This window comes from Abramis brama (genome assembly GCF_963993115.1).
Source record: "Abramis brama genome assembly, chromosome: 17".
NCBI classification, from domain to species: domain Eukaryota; kingdom Metazoa; phylum Chordata; class Actinopteri; order Cypriniformes; family Leuciscidae; genus Abramis; species Abramis brama.
The window spans coordinates 7910026-7926045 of NC_139979.1; the positions used below are offsets into that span (position 1 = coordinate 7910026).

At 39.1% G+C, this 16020-nt stretch overlaps 1 protein-coding gene across 4 annotated transcripts in view; it reads left to right on the forward strand.

Annotated features, from left to right (window-relative positions):
• dyrk1b (dual-specificity tyrosine-(Y)-phosphorylation regulated kinase 1B) overlaps window positions 1–16020 on the forward strand; it is a 40233-nt gene that overhangs the window by 18248 nt on the left and 5965 nt on the right. The window contains exons 1-8 of one of the 4 annotated variants that reach the window (XM_084089658.1): window positions 56–2303; window positions 10323–10468; window positions 11207–11326; window positions 11456–11644; window positions 12294–12441; window positions 12769–13055; window positions 13446–13592; window positions 14514–14675. In XM_084089658.1, the coding sequence (XP_083945784.1) occupies window positions 2162–2303; window positions 10323–10468; window positions 11207–11326; window positions 11456–11644; window positions 12294–12441; window positions 12769–13055; window positions 13446–13592; window positions 14514–14675 (1341 nt within the window). In that variant the 5' untranslated portion in view covers window positions 56–2161. Of the gene's footprint in view, window positions 1–55; window positions 2304–10322; window positions 10469–11206; window positions 11327–11455; window positions 11645–12293; window positions 12442–12768; window positions 13056–13445; window positions 13593–14513; window positions 14676–16020 lie in introns of those variants that run through there. The other 3 variants (XM_084089659.1, XM_084089660.1, XM_084089661.1) reach the window with 3 other exon arrangements.

Sequence of the window (16020 nt, forward strand, 5' to 3'; positions counted from 1 at the left end):
TTTTGAAACGTGTTTCATGGTTCTCAGGCAGCCCTCCGCTTTTGGTGTTTAAACATTGAAGCGTGGGGAGCTGCGTCAACTGAGCTCCTCCAAAGAGCGGCTCTCCTAGATCCCCCCTACACTTGAATGTGGATGGAACAATCCTCATTGCAGGGTGTGGATCCAGTGCCGGCCAGAGAGGCTCGACAACAAGGAATAATAACGGGCAAGCAGCGAGTATGACTTGAGACTGGGTGGAAAAGAACGACTTTATACAGGGAAAACAAATATCAAGGAGAAGCTTTAAAACGAAAGGAGCGTTACTAACGGTTGAGGGTTGATATCCAAAAGCGGGAGTTATACGAGGGCAAATTAATCTGTGAAAGCGCACGCGGAAGACCAACTACACTGCACGGAATTGCGATCGCGGTGACAGCTCAGGATGGAAGTAACGTCATTTTTTTTGCCAGCTGATGTTCTTCACGAAAACGCTTGATGACGCTTTGAATTCTATTTTATGGTCGACGGAAAGTTGAAAATTGTCAGTCGCGAACTTAACGGTGATCTGTTGTTCTTTGAGGCGACTTGACAGCGCACGGTTGGACAACAGCGCGAGCACCCACCATTATAACCCTAACTTTTGAGTGAATTGTCACTGCTTGAACTGGACGTTTGGATTGTTTGGACTTATTTCTGGATATCTTTTCCATTTTATTTTTAAATGCCAAGCACATTCGCTCAACCGAAACGTTTCGCAGAACTGAAGAGGTTGTGCGATGGGAATCGCAGTCTCTGTGTTAACGTTACCTGTCTATTCGTTTGACGTTCGCGCTCTATAATTGAGACTAAATTCTATTCTCACCCACATTGTATTGTGAAAAAGTATCATAGTGAAATCGGCAAGTTTTTATTCCCTTCTCCAGTAGTTGTAATTTTTTGTGCCTGTAACTTGCACTTCAGCACTTTGACTCGTTGTAGTTATTTGTGCTTGCACGTGTTTGTTTTGATCCTGCAGCCCACGAAAACATTTATCACAAGCTATAGATCGTTGTCACCCATGTCTTGAGCTCCTGGCACCCTCCTCCCCTTTTTTTCTTTTCGACTTGCCAGCTAATAAGGTCGCTGGTACACCTGCAGACGTTGCCAGTTGCATTCAAGGGGGAAGGGTAACTATTTTTTCCCCATAAGAAAGTCACTGACACCTTACCTGGAGCTGCATTTTTTTTGCTCATCAGGATTTCAGGATTAAGATTGTAACTGAGGAAAGTGGCAACACAACCATTGTTGCCAAACGCACCTGCCTTTTTTGACTAAAATAAGCTACTGTAGGATACCTAGACAGAATATAAGAAACGCCTGCTATTTTTAGCAAGAGTGATGGGGTAAATGGTGTTGAAAATTGAGACCCCCACCCACACCCTTAAGGCTACCAACACTTCCAGGTTTAGCTCTGGTTTCCTTGTCAGCTGCTGAATTATCTGGATTGGAAAATTGAAGTGGGGGGTCCTGTCTCAACAAGGATCTCAATCTTATCCCACTCTTTTGAACCGTTTCTCCAAAAGCTATTGATATTTTATCAAATTGAATCCACTCCATATTGTGGGACAATGAATCTAGATACAGTACAAGTAAATCAAACTTTAGTAACCAAATAAGCTCATCCCCATATAAACAGAGAAATATATCTATATGTGTGTGTGTTGCAGATTATATATATATATATATAGCTCTATAAAGTATACAAGACATACATAGTTTGAATATGTATATTTTTATGCCAAAAGTGAGCATTGTTGCCTGAAACCCAATCCATTGCCTTAGAATATTATAGTAATAAAGGGAATAGCAAGGACAGAAATGAAACGGTGTTTGAAATAACTAAATGGTGCCTTTTTCGTTCATCAGTTTCTTCTGTCTGTCACTTCAGGATTTCGCAAGTAATTAAAAGATATTTTTGTGCGTAAATTTAAATCCTAATCTCTATAACTTGCCTTTACGGTTCAAACTTGAGTTTAGTTACCATTGGATGTACCCTACTGGATTATTTTCCGAAGTTATAGGCATGTGCGAAGGATTATTCTATACTTGATGTCAGCGACTTTTTCAGTACTTTTTGGGATCCCCAACAAACTTGATTAGAATCATTCTTTGGATATCACGGGCCAACGCATAAGCATTTCAGATGGTGATCACTTCGTCTGTGGAGGAGAAGCCGCAGCCTTCTAACAGAATGGTCGCAAACTTGCCGACCGAATCCTGGATTGGCAGCCCAGATCAGAATCGCTTCTTACCCCAATCACACCTACTACGGAAGCCGGCAAGAAGTTAGTAAAACCTCTCTTTGTACCTATAAAAATAAAGCCACCTGAGACAGTGGCCTTAAAATTTGACCATGCATGAATGTTGGGAAATCTGTGTCCGATACATTATTTCTTTCTATAGCAATAATTTTCTTTGGAAGTAATTAAAAAGAAAAAGGTGTTCAGTCAGGTCAGTTCTATTGGTTAAGGAATTCACATTCAATTCTTTGTCAAACATTGGTTTCTGTTGAAGTTCTTATTTACCTTTGGCCAATAGTAAACATTAGAAATCCTGATGGCTTTAACAGTCATCAACACCAAGTTTCAACACCAAAAACTGCATGGAATGTTGAGTGAAAAGCAAGCGAATTGTGATGATAACAGGGCTTTGGACTTTGAGGAAGTACAATAGCTTTTGGATGAGTATTGAGAATGCAAATACAGTTTGGTCAAAGCATTGTCTCATACATTGGTAATCCGCAACCTTGCTTTTTGTCAGTGTTTTTTCTGTGAAAGCAGATCAACCATGGCACGATGTACATAATTGTGAATGCTTAACTATTAAAAATCAGTAAAATGCTTTGTTTATAAATGAACATTGGGTTATCAAGATAGAAAAAGTGCCCACCCTGGGCCATTTCCCTTTTAGACAGAACAGACATTAATTACTCAAATATTTCACACACTTTCAGATACCCCTAAAGAACTTCACTCCTTTTCCCATCATTGTCTTAACATAACTTGTTCAAACAATCATGGGAATTGGGCACATTCTCGAACGGTTTCAGTGGCTGCTTGATCTTTGCGTCACTTCTGCGCGGTAATTTGTGCTGTGTGCTATGGGAGCTCTACGTGCGGTGTGAGCTCACAGTGATCGCTCTGTTGCTGGGAATCTTAGAGCTGCAGCAGAATGCTGCTCTGTAGACCAGCATGTACTGTATTGTGCACAATGTACGTCACAAAACAGCTTTTCTTGGTTTGTTAGCCATATTTTAAGACTTTATGATGAAGACAAGTGTAAATCTGAGTTGTGATGACACTAAAAAATGGTTGTTGTCATGGCAGATTATTTTAGATTTTTGCTTTTATTGCACTGGTGGTATAGGTTTGCTGTCCTGTGAATTTTTGTCTAGTTTTTTACATAGATTTACAGAAATATGTCAAAGGCCATTGTTGCTTTTGATGATTTTGTAGAATGAGGGCTTAAATATTGTCCAGTAGATTATTTTGGCCACAGGAAAGCAACAACAAAAAAACATAAAGAAAATAAAAGACCCTATTATATAAGTGACAATTGGTTGATAAAACTAGCTTTATAGTTCTTACGATTTTTGGGGCAGTAGGAAAGTTGATGAAGTGCAGTGATGGCCAGCTCATTGTTTGAGCTGTACATTATATACCAATGTACAGTGGCAATTGGTTTGTTAGACATAGGCTTGTTTAGCCCAACCTTCATTATTTGCAGTCTCTCACATTCTCTGTCAGTTCGGGATTGGAATTAAAGGACTCAATTATCCGTCAAGCATTAAGCTGCTTAATGCAGTTACGATATAATTGCTTAATTGGCCCAAAGTTTCCAAACAAGTAATCTACAGCCACTGCAAAGTACTAACCCCACACCACACAAATCTGGATTTAGCTTCAAACTCCAATGTCCATTTTAACTTGGGCCATGAAGAGAATGTCATGAAGCATCCTTGGTAATTTGAGATCTTTTGGGTCTTGTTGTGACCTAATGACCTGGTTTGTGCTATTTAACAAAACAAGACCATAAAGTCCAAAAGTTTGCAATGAATATGCATATACACACTTGTTGCACAGCAATCTTGAAAGAGACTTGTAGACTGTCAGGCATTTTGCTGTCTGTGCATCGCATCTGCTGCCTGTTGATATTTTGCTGACCTCAATTCATAACCTAAACCTCCCTCCAAATGGACGATTGTTCATGATTGTTAATGGACTGGTTAAAATATTTGGGATGAGAAGTAACAGAATCATTGTTTGAATATGCCTAGAATGTTTTTGCATTTTCTGCCTTAAATTTTTATTTTTATCTGTGTATCCAGCTGACTTTTCTCCTGTTGCTATTTCTGTCACCCCACCCCAGTCTGGCGTGTCAAGCACTATGTGTATAACTGCCTTTCAGAAGCCTGAGTAACTCTTTTAAAGATAGATATAACTGCAAGTAACCTATTGGGTGCAGGGAAAGCTGCAGGAATACTTCTGATCTGTGGATCCACCTATATGAGACAAAGAAAAGAGCTGATAGGGCCCCTGAAGACATCATATCAGCCAAGAATCACAGCCCCGAATCAAGGTGCATGAAGTTTGGACTGTGAAAGACAGAAAGAGTCACAGAGTTCATACAAACAACCCGTCCACTCCTTGCCCTTTGCCCCTTTCCCTCACGCTGCCTTTCATGTTTGTTTGCCTGCCGATTTTCAGTTTAAAGGTGAAATGTACCATTTTGCCATGTAAAATCCAGAATCGTGTGGTTAAAAATAAAAATTGCTTTCCCACACAGAATATAGGCTGTTTATGTTGATATATCATACATTTCTATACAAAAAGTTAAGGTTTTGACTTAACTTGAAGCATTGGCTATACAGATGCTTGATATGTGTCCAGTTTTATGGATGTTTTAACAGTATGTATCTGGTGATGATGACATCTAGATGTTTGGCTGTTGATTCAGATAAGTTAAGTTCTCGAAGCATTGAAAGCCGTTTAATTTGCTTTGCACCACAAACTTACTGGATCTTTTTTTGCAGCTTAATTAAAACAAAACACAAATAATTCTGTTTTCCTCAACGATCCAATTAGTCTAGTCTATTAAACTCACCTATAATAGTGCACGAGCCATTGTGGAAAAATGTCTGCCTATAGTTGTCATCTTTGCATGCCGATAAAATCTGTTGTTTCACATATTCAGAGGAAAAAGTGACAAATGCCCTTCATGCTCATTGGCTCTCCAACTCCCCACCTCCTGCTGGATTAGTGGTGGGCCTGAATCAGAACAAAAACATGTTATTGTTCACCAGATGCATACACTGTGTACCTGCAAGAGCAGAGCAGCGATCCTACCCCATCCATCCAACATCTCGCTGATACCCAAAAGCCCCCCCCCAGCTCAACTCCGCCACGGAGAGCACAGCAAACAACACTGAAGTCATTTCTCCTTATCATTCTCCCAATATCCCCTTTTCTGTCACTCACAGACACTTTTAAGTATTCACATTTTTCGTTTTGTCGTTCTGTCTGTATTGGTGTCTCCTGACTCACTCTCACATCATCCTTTCTGTGCTCTTTCCAAGAAAGAAAGTAAACAATGTGAATATGCCTGCACTCCTCGCTCTGTGTCAACATCCACCTCCACTGGAGCAAGTGGCTCTTTACTCAAGGGGCGCTTGATTAGTGGTGGTCACTTTAGATTAGCCAGTCTGGTGTTAACGTTAGCTCGCAGTCGCCTTGAGCTGTGAAGGTGCAGTCTCACCGAGAGATCAGCACGTAAGCTCCTTAGGGTCCCGCTGCTCGTGTTTAAAACTCAAGGATAAAGAGGGGTGGAGATTCAGCATTGTGCATAACAGCACTCAGCGTGCATCTGTTTACAACAAGCGGGCTTAAACTCGTTGGTGATGGCATAGAAATGGTAACTTTTTTAAGCAGTTTTAAATGGTGATTTGACTAATATATTGGCTCTTTTTATTATTCATTTAATATTTAGGCCATTTTCAAATCACATTCAATTACCATATTTGCTTGGCCATAAACATTTGCAAAATCTTCTGTCAGCCAAATGTTTTTGGGGAACACTTCACAGTAAGATCTCATTTATTAACATTAGTTATCATGAACTAACAATAAACAATACTTGCACAGCATTTAATAATGTTTGTTAATTTCAACATTTAATAATACAGTTTAAAATCAAAATATGTATTTGTTAACATTACTTAATTCACTGTGAACTAATAGTATTTTTATTCAGAACATTTACAAAGATTAAATGCTGTAAACATTCAAACATGTTCATTGTTAGTTATTGTTAACTAATGCATTAACCAATGTTAACATGAAAGTTTTACTGATTTAAAAAAAAAGAAAAAATCCTTATCAGCATTTGATAACAACGTTCAGAACGCAATGTGCTTGTTTTAGTGTTGGCGGTTTCTGTGGACGTTTATTATGCATCTGTAGCTAATGGTGTATTTTGAGTTGGGGGATTCATTTTATTTCATTTTTAATGCACTTAGTGACCTCTCAATTTGCCAGTGTCACTGTATGAGGCGTCCACCCAGATGGCTTTTTTTATTAATAGTGTTGAGTCTGACTCAGCTATGGAGGCCTGACTGTTAAAAGTTCTCTGTGGTACTGTTTGGGCTTTGGTCGCCAAGGAAAGGTTGGACGGGGTTATATCGCATAACACAGGTGCTGAACTTAGTTGGAAAGGTTGTAAGTTTTGCAGAAGCCTCTCTGAGGATGGTGTCCTCTTGCAGATGAGTGTGTTCTGAGAATCAAAAGTGGAGATGACCGGTTGGAGATTCTGGGAGGTGGTGGCACAAGCTCACTCAGTTCTTAAATAAATAATCTTTCTTAAAATGTTAATTTGGTAAGCCGCAAGTATAACTCCCCAGTGCTGGTTTGGTGATCAATGCATGTGTGTCTTTAAATGCACATAAGAAGGAGATTACAAACTATCCTGTTGCATGTTGGGAGATTCAGTAATTTTCATCTCTTCATTCTCTAATTCTTTCTGGTTCTGTTGGAGATCTTTGTCGTACCTGCTCACAACTACCCGTACTATTGTTGGGCAGAGTTGAATCCTGAAGTCCTCCAGTGTTTGGCATGACATCCATGTGAGCTGCCATCTGCGGGCACGCACACGCACTTTGGATAGCGGGCATGATGTGACGCACACATCCTTGCCTAATTCACCTCTATGTACTGTATGTCTTCAATGTCTCTTTTTCCGACACATGGTCTGGTGTTCTGTGCTCAAGCAACACCAACTTGTTGCTTCATAATAAGGTCAAGTTTTAGTTTTTATGATGCATGGGAATAACGGAGCCCCTCAAGTCGCTCTTTGGGGACACATTGTTGCTGTTTAACTTGTTTTTCTCATGCTTTTCACGTTTTTTTCAAAGTGGGGCAAAAAGCTAAATAAGTTGTGGATAGTACCCAGACTTTCCTCACGGTCCTCTTTTCCCTTCATGCCTATCATGGTGTGTCCAACTTTGGCTCGGTAGCACCAGCGTTCCCATTACCCTAACAGGGAATAAGATAGGGGGTCAGTACGGACATGGGAAGGGTTAGGTGGGAGTGATGGGGAGGGGTGTTCAGCTGTTCGCATGCACACACAACCATCCTCTTCCTGTGCCTTAGAGACAGGGAGTAGGCTGGTCTGTTGCCATGGTGACACTGTGATTGGCAGCTGGCAGCTGTGTTTGGTCAGCTGTGGGGATGTGGAGTGAGTTGGTTAGTGGGGGAGTCTTTGCATGGTTAATTGCAGCGGATGATTACTTCATCCACCACCTGATATATTTAACTACTGCGATGTGACACTTGTGTATGTGACAATAAATTCTACCCAGGCACCTGTGTGTCTATAGAGGAGCATGTGCCTCTGTTATATTTTATTAATATTCGTTCCCATCGGGGGCAACATTTATGCAAGCGCTACAGCCAGATCAGCGTAGATTGAAAGCGAGAAGGGGGCGGGGGGGAAGAAGAGAGGTAACAGGCAGGGAAAGGGAGGGCGAGAGCGGCATTGTGGGAAGGGTTGCTGATACAGCACAAGCTACCAGGTTTATTTATAGAGACCTCGCCGCCCAGCCCTTGGATACCAGCAGCCAATCAGGAGGGAGAGAGGGAGGGGGCCTCTGCCAATCAGAGCGGAGGAAGGGGGGTGTCACACTCAGGAAGTTCTCAATGTGTTCATTTCAGCATTTAAAGGCACAGTGTGACATTTTTCCTGGTGCTCAGCAGATCACGCTCTTTTAGTCATTGTTTCACTCTGAAAATGAGGCCAAGGAAATAAATTGAAATTAGAGCGTGTTTCTTGAGGGCATTATGAAAGTGATTTTACTCATTAGAAATGAAATTGTGTGGGATTTTGTTGATTCTAAGTGCAGTGCACAAAGTCATGTTTTCTTAGATGCCTTTAAAACATTATGCCTTTTTAATTGAGCTGTCTTGTCATTTGCAACAGGGTCCATATAGAAAGAAACCAGTTGGAGATACTCCTACATATGTATATCCAGACAGGCTTCCTGTCAGTGAGTCGGTACTGGGACTCCTCCTATGGGCATGTAACAGCAATGCTTGCCGTCACTCCCTGGGATTGATGGTGGTCAGATGTGTCGTTTTGCACTTTGTTTAAGCTACGGCCATTGATCGCCCAGCCATTTCAAGTTGTAATGTGTCATTGATAAATTTCACCCCCATTACTCCTCACCTGTCAGCCCCTGAAAGCAGCAATAAAAGCATTCACTGTGGAATATCTCATCCATTTCATATCCCCTCGTTAGACGTTTAATTCCCTGCTTCCGCACTCAGCAATCTTACTTAATTACTGTACTCTCGGCACATTCTCGCCTCTTTCCCGAGATGTCCAATACTTCCTTTGTACATTATGAATGTTCAATGTGCTAGTGGATTTTTGTGGGTAAAAAAACTCGCATCCTGTAGTTAAAATTTCAGTCCATCAAATTTGGGACAGCATTAATTCTTTATAAGCCTGTAGTTTAGTGCTCTGTTAGTCCCTTGGTCTTTTGTAACACATAACTAGCTCCAAAAACTTGACTGGCCTACATTGTGAAAGGTTTCATGTTTACATGCAATTAATATACACCGTTTGTATGCTTGATGGTCTCAGATTTCTTGGTTAGAGGCTCTATACTAGTTTATAAGGGTTAATCTCACAAAACCGGTAAAGAATAACAATTTAAAAACTGTTATTTGCATGTAGACAATTAAGCTTGTTTTTAAGGACAATGATATTATTTTCATGACAATTAAGCATATTTCCACAAGTTTATTTATTTATTTATTTATTTAATGCAAACAACGCTCTGTTCTTGTTACTTTAATTGCTATATATATATATATATATATATATATATATATATATATATATATATATATATATATATATATAGCTTATATATATATGTGTAGTTTAGTTTTTGTGTAGAAAAATTACAGTTTTACACATTAGAGTGGAAATTGTGCTTAATTATCATGAGAATAATGCTTAAAACAATGCAATAAAAAGTAACTGTGGACCTACAAAATACATTTAAACAAAAAAAGCATAATATAGGTTTTTTTTTTAGGTGAAAAATGACATGCTTTTACAATGATTCACCTTTAATTTGAGGTCAGCACTACTCTAACAGGCAGCGTAATGTGCAGGCTGTATTTGAAAGTAATAGCTGCAGCATATTCTTGGCCAACGAGTGGCAGCACAGGACCATGGATAGCTCTGCTTGCCTCCCAGTCACTCCCATCATCCACTGAGATTTTGGTGTGCAATGTCATACGACCGTTTTTCTTTGTTCCACCGGTTTGGCAGTGACACACTGTACAGTGATTTTCTGGCGTTTGCATATTGTCCGCCCCTAGCTGTTGGAAAAACACATGCTGCTTAGAAAGTTGAGAGAATTATTCTGATTTGGAAACCATTCTCAGGGCTTTGAAGGTGTATTGCAGAGTATTCCCACCTCCAATACACGCTTGTCATGCTGACCTGAGGAACGGTGCTGTAATTTCCCAGCCAAAATGAACTGGAGCTTCTTGAGAGGATAACCGTAATCATTCTTATCACTGTTCCATCCGATTGTTGGAGATCTCAAAGATCTCTGAAAATTCCTTCAGTTTGACTTCCAATATGGTGTGTGTGAGTCTGTGTTCATATTTCTACTTCCCCCTGCAGTGCAGTGTTTCTCCCCACACCCATGTCAGTATTTGCTTGGCTTGTGCGATGCACTTTAGCAATGTGTCTTCTGAAACCTCTCTCGTTTTTTCCCCTATTTCTCTATGAAGGTGGAAGCAGCTCAGGATGCAAGCCCCCCTCCTCTACCCTCTGCCAGCCTGCCGCCTTGGGCTTCTCCCCCGCTGAGCCAACCATGTCGAGCCAGCACAGCCACCCCTCCTTCAGTAACATCCACTCCATGGCCGACCAGCAGCAGGTACCAGAAACACGCTCCCTTGAAATTAAATGATATCATATGACCTGTATGTAAAGCATCATTCACAAAGTTATTGTGTTGTGTAAAGATGTGTTTGTGACTTGTCCCTCATCATATTTTGTTTTAGAATTGCAATCGAAAAAAAAAAAAAAACAGTTACATGCTGATATATGCATATACTGTATTTAAATACTAAGGAAAGCCCTCAAATGAAGATTAAGACATTATTGTGTTTGACTAGTAAATCATAGCTATAGACATTACAAAAAAGTGACTTTAGAAGTCATTATATTGTTTTATTTCCTGTCACTGGCCTACAGTTCACATCTATATTATGCGGTTGAGGTTGAGTTTGTCTGTCTGAGGTAGACTTGTAGTTATATTTTGCAATATTTCATGAATGGTCTATGTATACATGCATATTGACGGCAATAGCTATTGCATGATAAATAATGTGCTTCATTTTTTATTGCAAGCATTTATTTATAATTTACCACACTAAATGAATGCATTAACAGCTGTATTCATTAGTAAACTTTTCATACTTATTAAAGTACTTAAATTAACGTTCTAAAGATGTTATAGGTTTCGTGTGTATGTGTATGTATGTAAATAAATAAATATATATATATATATATACAGTATATACTTTAATTTTATTGTTTTGTTTTTGTTATGGTGTTTCCTCTGTTTCCCCTCTTTTTTTCTTACTGTTGTCTTGGTGTCACTTTTTTTCAGGTGCTGTCAGATATGACCATCCTGCAGAGGAGGATTCCACCGAGTTTTCGAGATCCTGCCAGCGCCCCGCTACGTAAACTCTCAGTCGATCTCATCAAGACATACAAGCACATCAATGAGGTGAATCCATCTCATCTCATCCATCTTTTTCATATTTACACTTATGATTAGACCAATTGTACCAACCACCTAGTTATTAGTGAAGCAGCAATAGAGGTGCAAATATTAAATGTTTTTCTCGTTTTCCAGGTGTATTACACGAAGAAGAAACGGCGAGCCCAGCAGGTTCCGCCTGAGGACTCCAGCACCAAAAAAGAACGCAAGGTGTACAACGACGGCTACGATGATGACAACTATGACTATATTGTGAAGAACGGGGAGAAGTGGCTGGACCGCTACGAGATCGACTCACTTATTGGCAAGGGCTCCTTCGGACAGGTAGGCACAACCCTGAAGATGGGAATAGATGTCAAGGCTAAAAGAATACAGGCATAAAATCAAACTAAAACAGCACTTGTGTTCAACAGGGTTTGTGACAAACTAGCAAGTAATGTCTTTTTTGTCTCCAAAATAACTTAATTTAATCCAAAAGGAAACTGAATACAGTCAGCATAAACATGATAATATTGTCATTATCATTATTCTCATTATTTTATTTTGGTGGAAAACTGATGACAATTTGAACATAACCATAGTTTTTAATATCCTCCTGGTTCTAAATCTGGTATATGTACACTTTTCTGTCCCAAAACAAAACAAAAATGGTAATGTTTCGTTACATTAGATTTGAATAGAAACTTATAAAAATAAAAATGTTTAAAATAATGAAAATAAAGGAGTGCTTTGTGTTCTCAATTAATGCATAATGTAAGCAAACCACACTACAGACTAGAATGGTCAAATAAATGACAAAATAAGGATTTGTTAAAGTAAATATGAAGAATTTGAAAGTCTGTGTACAGAAACTCTGGTGCATCTTTTAAAATGTTAAATCGTATATGAAATATATTATGTTGCTACTTAATTTTTCTGTTGTAAAAATAAAACTTTTTTCCAAGTGTGCGCTAATTTGCTTCTTTTTGTGTAGGTGGTGAAAGCCTATGACCACCATGAGCAGGAGTGGGTGGCCATCAAGATCATCAAGAACAAGAAAGCCTTCCTGAACCAGGCCCAGATTGAGCTGCGGCTTCTTGAGCTCATGAACAAACACGACACTGAGATGAAGTACTACATAGGTAAAAAAAACAGACGCTGTTCGCTCGTCTGTACACGTACAAGAATACGACAAGCAGCTGTTACTCTACATTTAGTCTTCCGTAGAAAAACTTTTGACCTAATGGCAAGAGAATTTCCTCCCACCCAAAAGCAATAAGTACTCAAGACTAAAAGCAGTTCATGAGACTATTTCATAGACGGAAAGCAAAGCATAATGGACAATCTGGATCTCGTGGATATCTAGTTCACTTGCTAAACGTTCTTTTAAACATACTTATTTCAACTCTTTTTGTGATAACTTTGAGCCTCTCTAATACATCTTTTCTTTCTCATATTTGTTTCCTCAGTTCACTTAAAGAGGCACTTCATGTTCCGTAACCACCTGTGCCTGGTGTTTGAGCTTCTCTCCTACAACCTGTACGACCTCCTGCGTAACACCAACTTCCGCGGCGTCTCGCTCAACCTGACACGCAAGTTTGCTCAGCAGCTGTGCACGGCGCTGCTCTTCCTGGCCACGCCCGAGCTCAGCATCATCCACTGCGACCTCAAGCCTGAGAACATCCTCCTTTGCAACCCCAAGCGCAGTGCCATCAAGATTGTGGACTTTGGCAGTTCCTGCCAGCTAGGACAGAGGGTGAGACAGCATCTCAGGCCCATTTGCGTCACTGTTTGTTAACAACATGCTGATAAGGTCACACACAGTAGCAACTACAGTGAACTTGTATTTAAATAAACACAATGAATAGTGGAGACATGCCGTGTGGAACTTTTAATGATAAAGGCATCTGTAAGAGATAAAAACGCGCAATGTTCTTAGTTGGTGGGATGTGCATTCAGAGCACATTCTAGAGGACTTTTCCACAGCTGAAATGGATTTTACTGCTTAAGATTCCTAGTGGCAGTGCTGCACCCTTCTTATCTTTCAGCTTCTGCTGCCCACTAGTGGAGAAAAGTGAAAATGTAATAGTTACTTGTGCATCCTGTGTTTGTGCATGCCATTCATTTCTGTTTCCTCCTCCCTTAGATTTACCAGTACATTCAGAGTCGGTTTTACCGCTCTCCTGAGGTGTTGCTGGGCATGCCGTATGACCTGGCTATAGACATGTGGTCCCTAGGCTGTATCCTGGTGGAGATGCACACGGGCGAACCGCTCTTCAGCGGCTCCAATGAGGTACGGCTCGGGGATTAGTCACACAATGACTGTGCAAAGCGTTTGTGACGTCTTTCTTTGACGCTCATCCTAAGACTTCACTTGTAAGAACCACACTTGAGTAAACTTAAACAGGCATACAAACAGGATATAAGACAGATTTTTTTTTTTTTTATTCCCAGGCTTGTCAACATTATGCATTATTAAAATATTATAATTATTTTAAAGACATTAAGACAGAGCAGATTACTGTAAATTTTCAAAACAAGAGATGGCACTTGTCCCATCCCTGACTTATACTAATGAGTCCATCATTTTAAAACTGACACTGATGTGCTGCACTATGTAAAAATAATAATAATATTTCAGCTACTTAAAATGCACTGCAAGACACTGATAAATGCGATGTGACACCCAAAGACATTTGTCGGATGCATATGTATATAAACCAATGAAATAAAGTACAGTCGGAACCAATGTTGTTATAACCATTAAAAATAGTTATCTGTAATTGAAATTAACCTGAAACAAAATATAATAATTTGATTAAAAACTAAAATTAGGAAATTGGAAATGTTGACTACAAAGTGAAATAAGTTTGTTGAAATACAAAAATTACCAAGACTAAACCTGATATTCAACTAATAAAAATTACAAAAGCACAAAATAAAATTACTAAAATTTAATCTGAAATAAAAATGAATACTGAAAATATAAAAATAACAGATAATTTAAAATATTAATAAATACTATGATATAAATAGTACTAATAATACTGGTCTGAACACAAGATCCTGTGTATACACTCTGTAATCAACACCTCAAGTAATAAATGCATTTCAGAAGGTATTGGTCTGTTATGATATTTAATATATGCTGACATGTCAGATGCAACTAAGTCCATTTGGATTTTGCCCTGACACTGTGCTGTATCTTTCTCAGGTGGACCAGATGAATAAAATAGTGGAGGTGCTGGGGGTCCCGCCCAACCATATGCTGGATCAGGCCCCTAAAGCACGCAAGTACTTCGACAAGCTGTCCGACGGCCTGTGGACCGTCAAGAAAAACAAGGACATTAAGAAGGTACTTTATCCTTCGGCCTCTGTGAGTAAAACTCTGCTTCTACTTATCCTTCGCCCTCCTCCCAAAGACCACCCTTCCTTCCTCATCATCACCTGCTCCACACCGACGCACACCTTATCCTCAGGGAGAGGGGAAGAGAAAAAAGTAGGGCTAAAATGGAGGAGGGTGGAAAAAAAGGTTGGGGATGAAATTTAAGCAAGGCTAATGTGTGCTAGTGAACCTCCTCCTCTCTCCACTGACCCGCCTGTGCTTTCAGAATCACAAGGTCAATCTAAACCCCAACCTACAGCATCTGTTCTCCTCATCAGCATCATTGCCCTCATCATGATCATTTTCACAACCATCCTCATTCTGTCTCTGAATCACCAGTTAGGAGCAGGCATGTCAGTAGCACTTACAATACGATACACATCGAGATGCGTAAACTAAAAGGCCAAAAATATACAGCCACCCCTTTTTAAATATTATATGCTACAGCATATAATGACAACTTAGAGGATTGGACCACCTGTTTATTAATGCAAATAGTTTTTAAGTTAAATGCTCATTATATGAGGTTGGGGTGTCCAGATACTTTTGGCCAAACAGTGTACACTACCATTTAAACATTTGGGGTCAGTACAATTTTCTTTTGGAAAGAATTTAATACTTAGATAAATCCACACTTAAGTGATAGTAAAGACTTTTACATTGTTACAAAAGATTTAAACTTCAAAAATGCTGTTCTTTTTAACGTTCTATTCATCCTGAAAATATTACTGTTATCACAAAAATATTAAGCAGCACAGCTGTTTTCTACATTGATAATAGTAAGAAATTAAGCACCAAATCAACATATTAGAATGATTTCAGAAAGATCACATGACACTGAAATCTGGAGTAATGATGCTGGAAATTCAGCTTTCCCAACACATGAATAAATTACAGTTTAAATTATATTAAAGTAGAAAACAGTTATTTTAAACTTTAATAACATTTTGCATTATTGTGGTATTTTATCAAATAAATGCAGCATTTGTGAGCATAGATTTCTTTCAAAAACATGAAAGAAATCATTCTGACCCCAAACATTTGAACAGTAGTGTAAATAAAATAGTAAGACTTTACAATAAGATTCCATTTGTCCATTTTAATTTAATGCATCAGTTAATAAGATCTAAAAGGCCAAACATGTATCAGCCTTTGTTAATGCTAGTTAATAAAAATACAGTTCGTTATTCATTAATGTTAATTCTTAGTGCATTAACTCATTTAACAAATGGAACCTTGTTGTGAAGTGTTACTAAAATATCAGTTTAAAGATTTACAGTATAGATGCAATATGGTAAGAAAATAATTTGTATAATTACATTGGCAGAGCCCTACT